Source organism: Macadamia integrifolia, chromosome 3 (assembly GCF_013358625.1).
Source record: "Macadamia integrifolia cultivar HAES 741 chromosome 3, SCU_Mint_v3, whole genome shotgun sequence".
Taxonomy (NCBI): domain Eukaryota; kingdom Viridiplantae; phylum Streptophyta; class Magnoliopsida; order Proteales; family Proteaceae; genus Macadamia; species Macadamia integrifolia.
In genome coordinates, this window is record NC_056559.1 from 26,921,632 (window position 1) to 26,935,540 (window position 13,909).

At 39.0% G+C, this 13,909-nt stretch overlaps 1 protein-coding gene across 2 annotated transcripts in view; it reads right to left on the bottom strand.

The window, feature by feature from the left end:
• Positions 1 to 58: 58 nt before the first annotated feature.
• The window catches only part of LOC122073613 (ubiquitin-like domain-containing protein CIP73), a 14,053-nt gene continuing 202 nt past the window's right edge, over positions 59 to 13,909 (bottom strand). The window contains exons 1-18 of one of the 2 annotated variants that reach the window (XM_042638210.1): positions 12,927 to 13,060; positions 12,341 to 12,473; positions 10,394 to 10,511; positions 10,083 to 10,190; positions 9,867 to 9,985; positions 9,641 to 9,724; positions 9,348 to 9,536; positions 9,196 to 9,265; positions 8,953 to 9,107; positions 5,275 to 5,439; positions 5,113 to 5,184; positions 4,613 to 4,733; positions 3,914 to 4,333; positions 3,686 to 3,840; positions 3,185 to 3,454; positions 1,891 to 2,532; positions 540 to 695; positions 59 to 322 (exon numbers count right to left, since the gene is read on the bottom strand). In XM_042638210.1, the coding sequence (XP_042494144.1) occupies positions 254 to 322; positions 540 to 695; positions 1,891 to 2,532; positions 3,185 to 3,454; positions 3,686 to 3,840; positions 3,914 to 4,333; positions 4,613 to 4,733; positions 5,113 to 5,184; positions 5,275 to 5,439; positions 8,953 to 9,107; positions 9,196 to 9,265; positions 9,348 to 9,536; positions 9,641 to 9,724; positions 9,867 to 9,985; positions 10,083 to 10,190; positions 10,394 to 10,511; positions 12,341 to 12,469 (3,042 nt within the window). In that variant the 5' untranslated portion in view covers positions 12,470 to 12,473; positions 12,927 to 13,060 and the 3' untranslated portion in view covers positions 59 to 253. Of the gene's footprint in view, positions 323 to 539; positions 696 to 1,890; positions 2,533 to 3,184; positions 3,455 to 3,685; positions 3,841 to 3,913; positions 4,334 to 4,612; positions 4,734 to 5,112; positions 5,185 to 5,274; positions 5,440 to 8,952; positions 9,108 to 9,195; positions 9,266 to 9,347; positions 9,537 to 9,640; positions 9,725 to 9,866; positions 9,986 to 10,082; positions 10,191 to 10,393; positions 10,512 to 12,340; positions 12,474 to 12,926; positions 13,061 to 13,909 lie in introns of those variants that run through there. The other variant, XM_042638211.1, reaches the window with a different exon arrangement.

The window sequence follows — 13,909 nt, forward strand, 5'->3', positions numbered from 1 at the left end:
CCCCCCCCCCCCCCCCTCTTTTTTTTTTCCTCCCCTTCTCCTTTCCTCCATCTCTTACTTTTAGGGATAAATTGTCTACATTTTATCTCTGATACACTATAGCCTTGTAAGGGGAACTCTCAATTGCTGTTTAACTGAGAGAGCATACACCCAAAGAAAAAAAAGATGTGCATATCATCAAAAAAAAGTTTCACAATAATGGCAACTGATAAAATCACTGGCAATGGATGCCTATACCATGTAGACAAGGTAGTTAGTCTGCAGATCCAGAATCCAACTGAAGTCGCCGACTGATGCTGCGGTGTAGCATCTCCATAAATTCCTGAATAAGCAAAGACATTTTGCACTCTGAGATCAATGACTAGGAAAATGGCATTTTAAAAAAATATATATGGGTGATTTACATGTCAATCAGAGTCAAAACTGTTTTAACACATCCACCAGCATACATGATGCAACCAATCAAAGATGACCTGATGCAGTATTGTAAGCTATTCCATACAAATAGGTAGAAAAGCAGAAAAAAAAGAGAGACATACATTAGCAAGATCACTGTTGCTGCAAAGTGCTTCTACAAGATTTTCACAATCATTTCCAGTGCTATACATATGGACAGCATTTTCAACCACAGAATGGAAGACATTTGCAGGTGAATCACTGTGCTCAATCCTCAGTGCAGCCTGCCGGAGGTCAATCTGCAAACCATAACAAGTAAAAGCAGTCTAAATCCAAACCCAGTCGTGAAAAAACATCACCAATAAGAAGGATAGTTTCCATTTCTTTCAGATCAATGGGAAAAAGAAATTGAGGAAAGAAGAAAGCTAAAGGATTGACAGAGCCTGGTGCTATCATTTAGTGGTCCCACTACAAACCGTCAACAAAATAGATTGTTGACAGTCATTTTGGCGTTCAGAGAACCAAATCATAAATTAATTCCTTAATTGTATAAATGTTATTACAGGAATTCTAGACTTTCCATATGCTTGGTGGGTTGCAAGGGGGGGGGGGGGGGGAGGTATAAGATAAACATTAAGAGAACAATATAAATAACAAAAAATATAAAAAATCCAATACAAGTACTGGCAACTCCACCAAAAGGAAAATAAAATTGTGATTATGGGCAAAGACCTTCAACAATACTTAGCTACTACTAGTTTATATCAACTAAAGCATCCTAGACTTTAGAGTACAAGATGCTCAATAGTCCAAAAAAATTTCCCAAGACAGGGAGTTCAGCTCAGTATTTCTATCAATCATCATCACAGATTACAGACCAAAAAAAGAAAGGGCCATTACACAGTATGAGTCCCACTTTTTGCAGGTTGCTAGGTGGTGTGGAGTGGAGATGGTCCCACCATTTCAGCATTTTTTGCACAATGTGGCCATCTCAAACTCTAATCCACATCTTCACACTGGCGGCCAAATTACAGAGATGATCACTATTAAGTTACGAAATGGACAAGAAGAATAAACTCAAAAGCAATAGGCAGTAAAATCTATAAACAGATAAATAAAATAAAGAATAGGTATTTGACTAATAAAATTGTCAAGATCACACAATATCTTGTAATTTGAATTTATGTTCATGCAAGCAACGTGTTAAAGAAAGATTATAGTATAAAAACAAATACATAGCTTGCAAAGATTTGCACTACGGTCCCAATCAGGAGAGGGGTCCCCGTCCGGGGAGGTGGGGTTTGGGAGGGGGAAAGGTTTACAGGCAGGGTATATGCATCATAACACCATTTGCATGTTTTGCCCCTCCACGACTGGGCCTTAGGGCTAAACCTTGTTCACTGTCACATAGGATCTTATCTCCAGGAACTTAAGACTTCTATGCCTTAAGCAAAGAGAGGAGAAGAAAAATTAAAGATACCAGGAAAGACAAACCTCAGAACTTCTATCATTTGATCTGCCATCACTAGATGACCTCCGCTCATTACCCCGTGGCTGCTGTTCAGAGTTGACGGAGCGTAAAGATTCTGGCCGGGTTGAACTCCCAGTAAGAGCCTGGGACACGATTGGCATCATCTGTTGAATCATCTTTGACAAATCAATGCCACCGCCTTGGCCAGTACCCAACCCTGAAAACATGTTGCCAATGTCTTGGCTTTCAACCTGCTGGGCAATCTGATTAAGAGTATTCTCCATTGCTGGGTTCTGAGTGAATTGCTGCAACATATTTCTCAAGACCCCAGGTGAACCAATCCCTGCTTGCTCCGACACCCCAGCCAATAAACCATTTAGAGCCGGACTGTTGAGAACCTGAGACATCACACTAGTTGCATCTACTTGGCCATTGGAACCTTGCCCTTCTAATGGCATACTACCCATAATCTGTCCTAGTACAGAAGGCAGCTGTTCCACAGAAACACCAGTTGGGCTAGACCGATTTGCATTGGAGCCCCGGGACAGAAGAGACTGCAACACTTGTTTCCCACTGGCGATCGTTTCTTGATTCTGATTGAGAGGAGGTGTACTGGATGTTCCCCCAGCATCCTTCCCTTCTGATTTTACCATCCTGCTTCGTCTCTGAGCACATATAAGCACTTAGATTTATAAAGAGCCACAATAACCAAATAAAGATACATATAGAATGAAAAGGAGAGATCTGGGCCCCTTTGCGTGACACATGTTCGCATCAATCTGGACAGCCTAGTGCCAGATACCTGGGCCTAATTAGGGATTCGGAGTTGTTACCAGCTCAAAGAAACATATGTCAAAACTAGGCCAATCACCAAAAAAAGGATGGAGATTTTTTTAAAAGGTAAATAGCATAGGATAATGCAGACGCACAACTATTTAGCTCAGTTGGCAATTCAACTCCCCTTGGGACCTACCTCTCACAAAATAATAATAAATAAATAAATTGTACTTGGCCATGCACTAATGTTTAGAACTAGCTCTAATAACTACAATTATTATGACAATCAAAAGATTAATATCTGGATAATCCCATCAAATGGGCAAATGCGAAAGCATTGTTCTAATTTGGCGTAGCTCTGACTAATGCTTGGCTGGTACAGACACCATCAGTTTGACATAAGTCAGAAAGACTGCTAAGAGGTCTAATGTCTAAAGATGTGAGATTCTTGTCCACCCAAAACATTTAAGTAATGCTTTACACCCCCACCCCCCAAAAAATAAGAAAAAAAATAACAAAAATCCTATGGACCTCACTCACCTTGGGTCTCAAACCCCCAAGACCTAATCCCAAAGGAACTGGTTCAGCACCCTTAGTAGGATCATGTCTCTGGCTTGATCCTGCCACATTCTCTGAAACAAGTTCTGATTTGGAGGGAATTGTTGATTCTCCCCTTGGGCAGCATGAAGAACTTCCAACAGAGCTGGTCCCAGATGCTTCTTTGGAACTCAAACCACCACTTCTATCATCCTTGTTACTGGATTGGCACTCAGGATTGAGATGGCAGTCATCAAATTTCTCAGCCTTTATCTGCAGTTGGTAACAACCACTAAAATAAGGAAAGGACGATAGAGTAGTCATCTGTCACCAAGGTTTTAAATCTACGTTTCATCACGAATTCCTGCAGTTGTTGAACTTAATGAAATATTAAAGACTCTATCAAAGACTGGAAACGTAGTATGAGACCTAACCATAACAGCAAATACTGATATAAAAAAAAATCACTCTTGAGTGCAAGATAAAATCCATGCAGATAAGTACCCGATGCCCATCTGCTTCAGAAATGCAATCACGTCCAGATACACTGGCCTGTTGAACTTCATCAGCAACTACGCATTCCTGCCAACAATCCCCTGCATTGTCTCCTGTACCAGATCCACTGCATGAACCCTCAATTGTTGAAGCTTCTGATTGGCCTGGCTACATGAAGAGATTAATATCTACCACTTTGCAAATTGCTGCATTCATTAGTATTGAATTACAAGTTACCTGATGGAGCTTGATTTTCTCTCCTCATGTTATCAACAAGATTTCTAACGTGTGCATTTATTTCAGCCACAGCATTAGTGAGGGATTGTGATTCAGGTGGTGCCTGGGAAACAGAAAAGCCTGAACCAGCAGCATGTGCTGCATTAGATACACTTACAACAGAACCTTGTCCAGGGGCAGAAACAACAGGGTTTGCCTGCTGAGATCTTGCATGAATTGGGTATAAAACGTTTAGAACATGGCCTGCTGCTTCTGCAGAGGATCTGGAAGGGACAGCTGTTGCAATGACATTTCTCACAGGCAGGACCCTTGCAGGAGCTGAATCACCTGAGCCATCCCCATTAGAACGTTCTCCTTGACTGGGTTCCCCAGTGGATGCCCTGGTACCAACTGATAAAGAACCAGGTGCAAGGGCTGCACCTGTTCATCATATAAGGTGTACAATATCAGGTTTTACAAATAAAAAAATAATAATAATAAAAATAATAAAATAATAAAAAAAAGAAAGAGAAGAAGATTATGAACACCTAAGAAGTGCAATTTCCACACCAGCATGATGAACAGGTGCAAGTGCTGCACCTGTTCATCATATAAGGTGTACAATATCAGTTTTTACGAATAAAAATAATAATAATAATAAAATTTTAAAAAAATAAAGAGAAGAAGATTATGAACACCTAAGAAGTGCAATTTCCTCACCAGCATGTATATGAATGTTTACGTTCCTGGGGGCATCTCCAGGACCAAACGTCCCTAGGTTTCCTTGATTTGCAAAAGTAGGAGGAGCAGCAAAAAGGGAGCTAGTTTGAAAAGCAGATGGCTGGGAAGAAAAAAGAAAAAAAAGGCTCTAGTAAACCATAATCAACAAAGAATAAGCACATAAAATATTAAAAAGGTAAAATCCTAGGAGCTTATGGCTCTAATTTGAATAGATTGTCAGAGATTCATCAAATTCCATCAATAGTCAAAATCCAATTTTTCATTTTTCCTAAATAAGTCAGAAAAATAAACTACAGTTAAGAGGGTAACAATAAGATTGATTTTCCAATGAAGAGATCTCATGGATGAGATCCACTAAAGGTTGATATTAATTTTTACTGCATCTGTATGTGTTACACATTTCATTATACATCATTTTCGGATTGTAGGAGATTAAAACTTTGAGATAAATATACTCCTTTAGCTGGCTTTTAACTAACCTGAACCATTATAGGATTTGGCCCCGATGGAGATATATAAACTGCAGGACCAGCATTCACAACTGATTCAACCTGCAGTTAATACTGCAGTTGGTACAAAATTATTCATAAAAATATAATTAAATTCTAATTTAGAGAGAGAGAGAGAGAGAGAGATCATACAGGTGACTGCCCCATACGTAGTGTCAGCATTGTGCGACCAAGTTCTAAAAGCAGAGCACCTAAATGTTGCATTGCTTGTCCTACATGCACCGACTCCGTCTGAATTTGGTTGCGTATGACAGGATCAGCAGAAGCTCCCTCTCCTTCCAAACGTCCTGCAATATGCTACAGAATTGCAACAAATTACAATTAACACATAATCTGATACTAAAAATGATAGTTTAGGATCTAGAATCTCCAATTTAGAAGATTGGCAAATTGATGAATTTCCTACTCTCTCCCTCTCTCTCTCCCCAGCAATGATTTCTATACAACATTAGGTGGCAACTAAGCACCAATAATATCAGTTACCAAGGATTGATAACAGAAGATGCATAAATTGCAGGATGATAACCAAACTCATGCAACCCCCCCCTTCTTCCCCCCTCCAAAAAATAAAAAAGACTATCATATGACAATAGAATAAGCAATTTATATTTTGTACTCCTTGGTCTTACTGTAATGGTGATCATATATTTTATGGAGTTACCAAATTATTCTTAGGGACCAGAAAATCTCATATTACCATCATGACAGTAATTGGTCGACAATACACTGAAGAACAAGTCAAAGCATGACACCAAGAAATATTGCCCCTCGGCCCTCACAAGAAAAGACTGGCTTCTCAAGACAGAAATAACACAAGATCTCAATGATGGAATCATATAATTAAGATTTGGGAAGAGATTTACCAAGTGGCTCTACTGGAAAGGTATCTCTTGGTGGGTCTTAAATATATCCATGTGGCAGTTCAGTTGGAGTCCAAATTTTGTGGACAGGTAGACCTTATGGTCCGTTGCTCACATATAACATTTCAGCGCAATCAAAATTGGCCAAGTGGCAAAGTAAAGCTTTCAAAAATCTAATGCTGTGGGAAAATGCACGTAGTGGTCAGAGTAACCATAGGACATACATGGGAACACTGCCAATTCAAGGGAGGGCGTTTGACTAAAAAAAAGGCTATCAAATTTCAGGAAACCTCCAAATCATTCCTTGATAACCAAAATTTAAAATTCAAACCTCACTCATCCACGTGGCAAAAGTAAAGCATCTGCCAAGAGATATCTTTCCAAGCAGGCTGCTTGTATGAACTTTTCCCTATCTTATAATCTTTGTTTCTTCAACTTGTCTTATCACTTTCCTATTTTTAACAAATAAGTAACTGACAGTCATGGTTCAAAATCTTGGGTTTCAACCAAGTTTCAACCTCGGTCGAAACCGAAATTTATGTCAAAACCAGGTTTTTTTTCTGTGCTATTGCTAGAAATTTCAGTCAAATTTTCCAAAATTTGCTGAAATTAGGGTTAAAACCATCGGAACTTGGTCATCTCGGGATGGGTTGAAACCATCAAAACTTGCGAAATTTTGGTCAGAATTTCCAAAATTTTCGAGATTTATAACTATGCTGACAGTAAGACTAAGATTAATATTTTCAGCAACTTCAGATTTGGTTAGCCAGGTAGGCCAGCTGTAAGAAATTTCCTAAAGAGCCTTAAACTCTTAATTGCTTTAGGCATAAAAAGATCTAGATAATATTATTTTTCTTTTGGTCATATTAAAAGAGTTTTGTCTTACTTCGATATTTAAGTTAATCACTCTAAATAAGCACATTCAAATTGACATAGGAGTTGTTTTTGATTAAATAGAATTGAGTTCAGATAATACTTAACTTTTATGACTCCTTTGAGTAGGGGTATCAATCGGTTGGCTTCGGTCGGGCCTCAACCGATCACACATAGTTGATCCCTAAGATCAACACCAATCAATTAGATAATCGGTCTCAACAGTCCAAAACGATAGAGATTTTGGGGATCAAGTAAAGGAAACTGCAGGTCAGTTAACAGGCGTAATCGGTCTTGGCTTGCCTCCGCAACTCCTACGGTAACTCAGATAAAGCGATAGAGAGAGAAAGAGAGAAGAAAGAAAGCGGGAGACCATGAGGTTAACAAAAATGAGAGGACACAAAAACCGTAAAAAATGAATCAGGTTCCAGGTGATGATTTACCTGATTGTAGTGGACCAACATGTCTGATAAATGCTCCACCCCTGGTACTTAATTGGTTAGGGTTTAGGCTGCTGAGACTAACAATAGTGACATGTGAGACTAATTTTGGATGCATCATCCAAACCAAATTGGCAAACAACTCATTCGAAAACATCACAATATGTTATATGTGCAAAGCTCTGACCTAGCAATTTCACTAGGAGAAAGGGAATGAATGAGAAAAAAATTTGGGGATCAAGTAAAGGAATGAAGAAAAAAGAATAAAGAAAGTGGCTCTACTACAATTGCTGGCTAGCTGCTGCCACAACGAAATTGAAGATCAGACAGAGAGAGGGAGACAATGAACAGCGCGAGATTCTATCAGAGTGGTGGAGAGAGAGAGAGGGACTATACCGGAGCATCAGTTATTATAGAACCAGAGCAATATGGATTCAGATGGCTTCCTCTATTGGCTCCAGTAGCAGTCTACGGCGAACAGAGGGAGCATGGCTTTCATCATCTTTGTTTAGAAAAGATGATGAAAGAGAGAGAGGGACTCTACTGGAGCATCAGTTATTATAGAACCGGAGCAATATGGATTCTGGTGGCCTCCTTTATTGGCTCCAGTAGCAGTCTACGGCGAACAGAGGGAGCATGGCTTTCATCATCTTTGTTTAGAAAAGGGTTAAGCTTGGCTTTTTGCAGGAGTAGAGGGAGTTCTTCAGTGTTGGGAGGATGAGGGGCTTTATAACAGAGGAAGCTGCAATGTCCACGTCAACAGCAAGATTGAGAGGGAATATTTGAGAACTTAGGGTTGGGGCAGATGGCAGAGGCACAGAGGAAGATAAGAGAAAAACTAAAGAAAGGGCTTTACGTTTTAGTCGTTCATATATTGTTAACCCATTTTTATTGGTTTTGATTAGTCAATAATTTATTGTTATATCGGATTTTATGCAGTAGCACTTGACTGGTTGGCCCAACATGGTCGGCTTTGGAAACCCAGAGCCATAAGAAACTGGTCCAACCCGGGCTTTTGTTCCAACAAGGGTTGGAAGTAGTTTCTTTAGTAATTTATTTATTTTTTGTCTTTTATCTTCAACGTGGTTCATGTAGGACATAAGTATAGTTTGATTACAAGTTAGTTTTAAGTTTCATATTCCAAGTAGGATCCTACTGCTTTTGCTATTTATAGTTTTATACATTGTAACGCAACGTTGGACACATAAGGAGATTTGAATATAGAAATTGAATTGGGTTTTACTAAGTAAGTGTGTGATTTCTTCCCCTCCCTTGCAACTCTAAGCTTCATCTCAGAATTTCCCCTTCTTCCCTAACCGACCCACATTAGTATAAACCAGAACCATAATACCCTTAATTAAAACATAAACAACTTAAGTCCCATAATACTCCTACTGATAGGAATATACAACACCCCTATCGGTTGGAGAGAAAATACAAGTAACTTAACAAAATCAAATCAAACAAGCTTGCCCTACAATAAATTACAAGAGGAGATCACTGACAGTTAGATGAAAGATACCAAAACCTCCAATTTACATGTCAAAAAACTCAAGTATGCTAACATATACAAACAGATTTGCATGAGGAACAAAGTATATCATCATGGACATAGGTTAAGAAAGTTCGGTACATACAGAAAGTGCAGATGCAGCATGACCAGTAAGAAGTTGTTGTGCTCGCCGAACAACAATAGCCAATGCTTCAGGAGTTGGCAATCCCCTCGCATCAGATGGTAAATCCACTCTCGGTGGATCTCCAACAGAGTTAGGTGAAAGATTTGGTTGATTTCCTGCACATATTATAGCAAAATAAGATTAAGAAATAGATAAGTAGTCATGATTATATCCTAATTGGGTATAACATTGGAGAAGTTTCACCATTGAGTAATAATGCCTGCTCCATGCGGTTCATAAACTCACAAAGAGTGGTTAAAGAATCAGGAATTGGCTGAAAGATAGAAAACCCATAGAAAGAATTAGAATAAGCCATTTAGAAGATAAAAGAAACATAAGGGGAGAATGGATACTACCACATGAAGTGAAGGAAGAGGCAAGGGGCCCGCGGTTATAGGGAATTGCAAAGATTGAGGCAGTGATGGGAATGAGTGATTCGAAGAAGTCTGCATAGGAGGGACTTGATTTCCTGCCTGGCTCCTGGCACCTATAGTATTTGTTCCTTCTGTTTCAACACCTTGGGAGGCATGACCAGAAGCATTGGGCTGAAAAAAAACAAATAGCACCATTAGAATTTCGCTGGACATAAGTGAACGTACAGCCTCTGAGAAGCGAGGGAGAAGGGCCAGGGGGGGGGGGGGTTACTCACTGGTATATTGGGTTGCACATTGTTAGTCCCAGCAGTGGGAGTCTGGTTCCCAAGTCCAATAGAGCTCAGCACTGCCCCAATAATCTAAAAGTGAACAAACAATCAGAACAATACAGTATTGCCTTGCAGATTGAAGAGCATAAGCCCACCAACAATGGAATTCAGCATCAAGAGCAGCTCAGACACAAGGAGGTCACCAACCAACCAAAAAGAAAAAAGAGCATACCCGAGTAAGGTCAGGAACAACCCCGTCACCTTGGTCCCCAAGATTGAAGGTTCCGAGAACTACACTATGTGAAACTTGTCCAACCCGGTTGCGTGGAGCGCCAGCATTGGCATCATTTCCTGACAAATAAAATAAAATGTATTAAATAAAAGGTGAGCTATTAATACCACATGCTATGCATTTGCTATTCAATAGCTGTAAGGGAAGAATCAATACCATGAATGTCACTACTACCACTGGTTCCTCCAGAGCCTGTTCCAGGTGAAGGCTGTGACTGGGTAGGCTGTCTTTCTACTAAATGCAGTGTGTGCCCATCTTCCATGTCTACGTATGGTCAAGGGACATTATATAATGAAACGGGAAAACCCTCTCTCTCCCTCTCTCCGGCTAATTAATCAAAAGAGATGAAATTAAGTCTAGTCACATCGGGCTAATTAGTCAAAAGAGAAAAAACTAAATATAGTCACATAAAAAAAACATAAGAATAAGAACACAAGGCATTAAATATGTATGAAATAATAGGATACGGTACTCAGAGAGGAGGTGATCATCCTTTAAGACCTTTCCCCTAAAAATCAGTCGTTGCTGCCCAACTGGGACACCAATTTTATTTGCTATTTTCTCCTTGAACAATGGAACAGGTATCTGAAAATTTTCAAAATAAAAACATGTCAAATTTAGGCATAAACCACCTACAATGGACTATCAATCGTTGTCAAAAGAACAAATCCAGTCAATTAATGAGAAATACTCAACTAGAATAATTCACAAAATTTATTATCATTTAACAAAATACCCCCATCAATTTAAGTTCACATCTCATTTTATGTTACAAAATCAATGCAAATTTAATTTCTAAATGATCTAGAAATGTCTCTAAGAGGCAATATTTTGAAACATCACCCAGCCATTTCAGTACTGAGTAGTGGGTCACCGTGTCAACCCATGGGTCAAGTTTTGCCACAATTGCCCTACATTGCTAAAATGTGTTGGAGCATCAACGCCAACTTTCAAGAGTTCTTGAAGCCAAGTTGAGGTTAGCTTATAATCTATCCTTTCTCTTCGATTTATTATTAGAAATCAGGTGACAAATGCATCAAACTACTAAAGTTCACACATGTGCACAAGTATAATATTGGTGGGTTGATATAAGACTTTAAAAGAAGGGAGAATCTGAGATGATCCAATCTTGCAAAAAACAACACTATTAGCTATTAAAATGCGACATTTAGAAGGTTGGACTTTTCATACTTCTTTTTGTCCTAGTCACATTAAAATTGTCCAGAAATTTAAGATAAAAAATAAGATAACCATGTACTGAAGCATCCTTTCATGTTATATATATATATATATATATATGTTTTGTAGGAAGTATTGTGGTCGTATTTGTTATTTTTTGCACATAAAATGATGCATGCAATTTGATAGCATGTGGTAGAACATGGTAGAGATAGAAGACTTTAAACCATTAACAGTGGTAGGACATGAACATCAAAGAGCTATTTGGAAGAGAATAATTCTCTTAACCCTTAGAATATAATTCTTTCCATATTGTAAGAACTAGTCCATTTTGAAGTCCAAGCCCACAGCCACGACGCCTAATCCCAATTGTAGTCTGAATAAAAATCCAATACCCACTATAATTCAACTGTCCTAAATACACTAAATGTAGTTAAAGATAAATTAAACCCTATTTGCACTAAGATATCTTTCTACTTTTTGGTTTGTTTATCTCAGTCTCTAATTGATTTAAATTATTATTGCTAGTTTCAAATTAGGGATTGTCTTACTATTACATTCTCAAGAATTGTCATTGTCTCGTACATTTTTTTATTACACATGTGAAATGATAGGAATTTAACCTCGTTGAAATATTATATATGTTATACAAAGAGGGGCTGTGAGATTATCAAAAACAAAAACCAGTACTAAGAATTGAGGAGAAGAAGAGAGGAGACTTTCAAAGAGACAAACAGTCGATAGTTTGGCAGTCCCCCTCCATCGTGTATAAATATAAACCAGCAGTTAAAATCAGAATAGAAGTCTGCCTAGTAATCTAGTCTAACTAAGAAAGTAAATAAAACAAACCAAAACTCATTAAGACTTGCTACAATATGGACACTCCCCCTACTGTGGTACATTACAATTAGAATATTGTACAGCAAGGGAAAGACAATAATACTCCCGGTACAACTCTTAACACTCCCCCTCAAGCAGGAGCATACAAGTCACCAATGCCCAACTTGGAATAACCCAAGACAAAGGCTTGGTCAACATATCACCCAGCTAATTTGTAGAAGAAACAAATGGAGTAACAATCAATTTCCTTATGAACATAGAAAATTCCATAAGTGGAAGCAATTTTGTTGCAGAATGAAGAATCCGAGTCACTGATTCATTGTCTAGAGCATTAAAACTACCAGCTTGCTTCAGAAAAATAATATATGTATGAAGGAAAGTTAGCAGGACGTTACATTTCTATCGACACGGAATGTATATATCTGTGAATCAAGGGTCTTCACATTGAGCTCAACAGTTGATTCCGAACTTCCACTGGTACCTTCACTTGCACTTGCAATATCAGAGGAATTATCATCCGCCATGGTACTGCAAAGGATGGTAGCCAAAACACAATAAAATTAAAAAATCAACACTGACAAAAAACACAAGTACTTGATAATTTTTCAAGCGTTTCAACTCAACAATAACAAATCCAAACAGCTAATAGGGTGCCCCCGGTCGATTAAGAGGATCGTCGACCATTAGTTTACGGAAATGTTAATAATTTCACCATTATCAACCAACTCCAGGGCCCCAAGAGACTGATATAAATGAAGGCAATGGGGTATGTTCGTAAGGATGCGGAAGATAGATGAACAAAAGGGGAAAACATGGCTGATCAACATTCAGGCCAAACTGCCAGGTACCCTCGTTTGAGCGGAACAAACCGAAAAACTAGTCCTAGGGTTTTGCAAGAACAGAAGCAAAACAAAGCTCGACAAAACAATGGAAACTTCGTTTGACAGGAATAAAGAGACGCAAACAGATTGAAAACTTTACCTTCTGTTATCCAAACCCTGTAATTCGGAGAGAAAATCCGAAGATTCGGACACCAAAGGTGATCTCAACGAAGGAGGGCAGAGATCGCAGAAATCTTTTTCGGCTCCGGTTTCTGTGCAAGCTGGCAAACCCCGTACTTGTGCACTTCGCAATACGTGCATCTCGATTCTTCGGATTTGTACCGGTCAACCCAGCCTAACGGTCTGGTCCAGAGTCCGGCTCGGCTACTCGTTCTTTAGACCAGTGATTCCAGTCTCGAGATTCTCAACTCTGGATCAGATCCGGCCTGCATTAACCCCAATAATTGACCCTAATTTTGCCCAACTCAGTTCAATCAACAAAGGCAGTTCATTCTTCAAAATTCAGAAACGCTTTCAAACGAATTCAACGATTTCTTATTGGTTGACCGATCGTGATCTTGACCAGGTCACCGTGATCTTAATTTATAGTGACCGGATTTAGTTCTTGATACCGGTATGAGATCCAGAACAATCTGTATCAGTCAATTTTTCCCTTATTTAATAGAAAAAAGGGTAATTTACAACGCCACCCCTTGGAGAATGCCAATATTAGAGGGACACCCCCTCTCTTTCACCAAATTGGACTCGGACCCCCTACCGTCAGTCAACGTTATATGATGCTTTGAAATGACGTTTTTGCCCTTATGAGTAAAAACTAATAAATTAGACATTTTTCATTATCCCAAAAATACCCCTCCTTACCCTTTTATCTCTCCTTCTCTCTTTCTCTCCTTCTCTCCTCTTCTCCCTACCTGCGACCAAGGGTTCAGACGAGTTCCAGCAGAGATAAAGAGGGCAGTCGCCGGAAAATACTTCTCCTTTTGTCCCCGGCGAGTAGTGCTTCCCATCCAGTTTCTGTCGCAGGCGAGAAGATATGTTTGTTTGTTTTTGTTTTTGTTTTTGTTTTTTTTTCTCTTCTCTATTTTCCCCATTTTGATCTCTAGTTCTCTATTGGGATTTTGT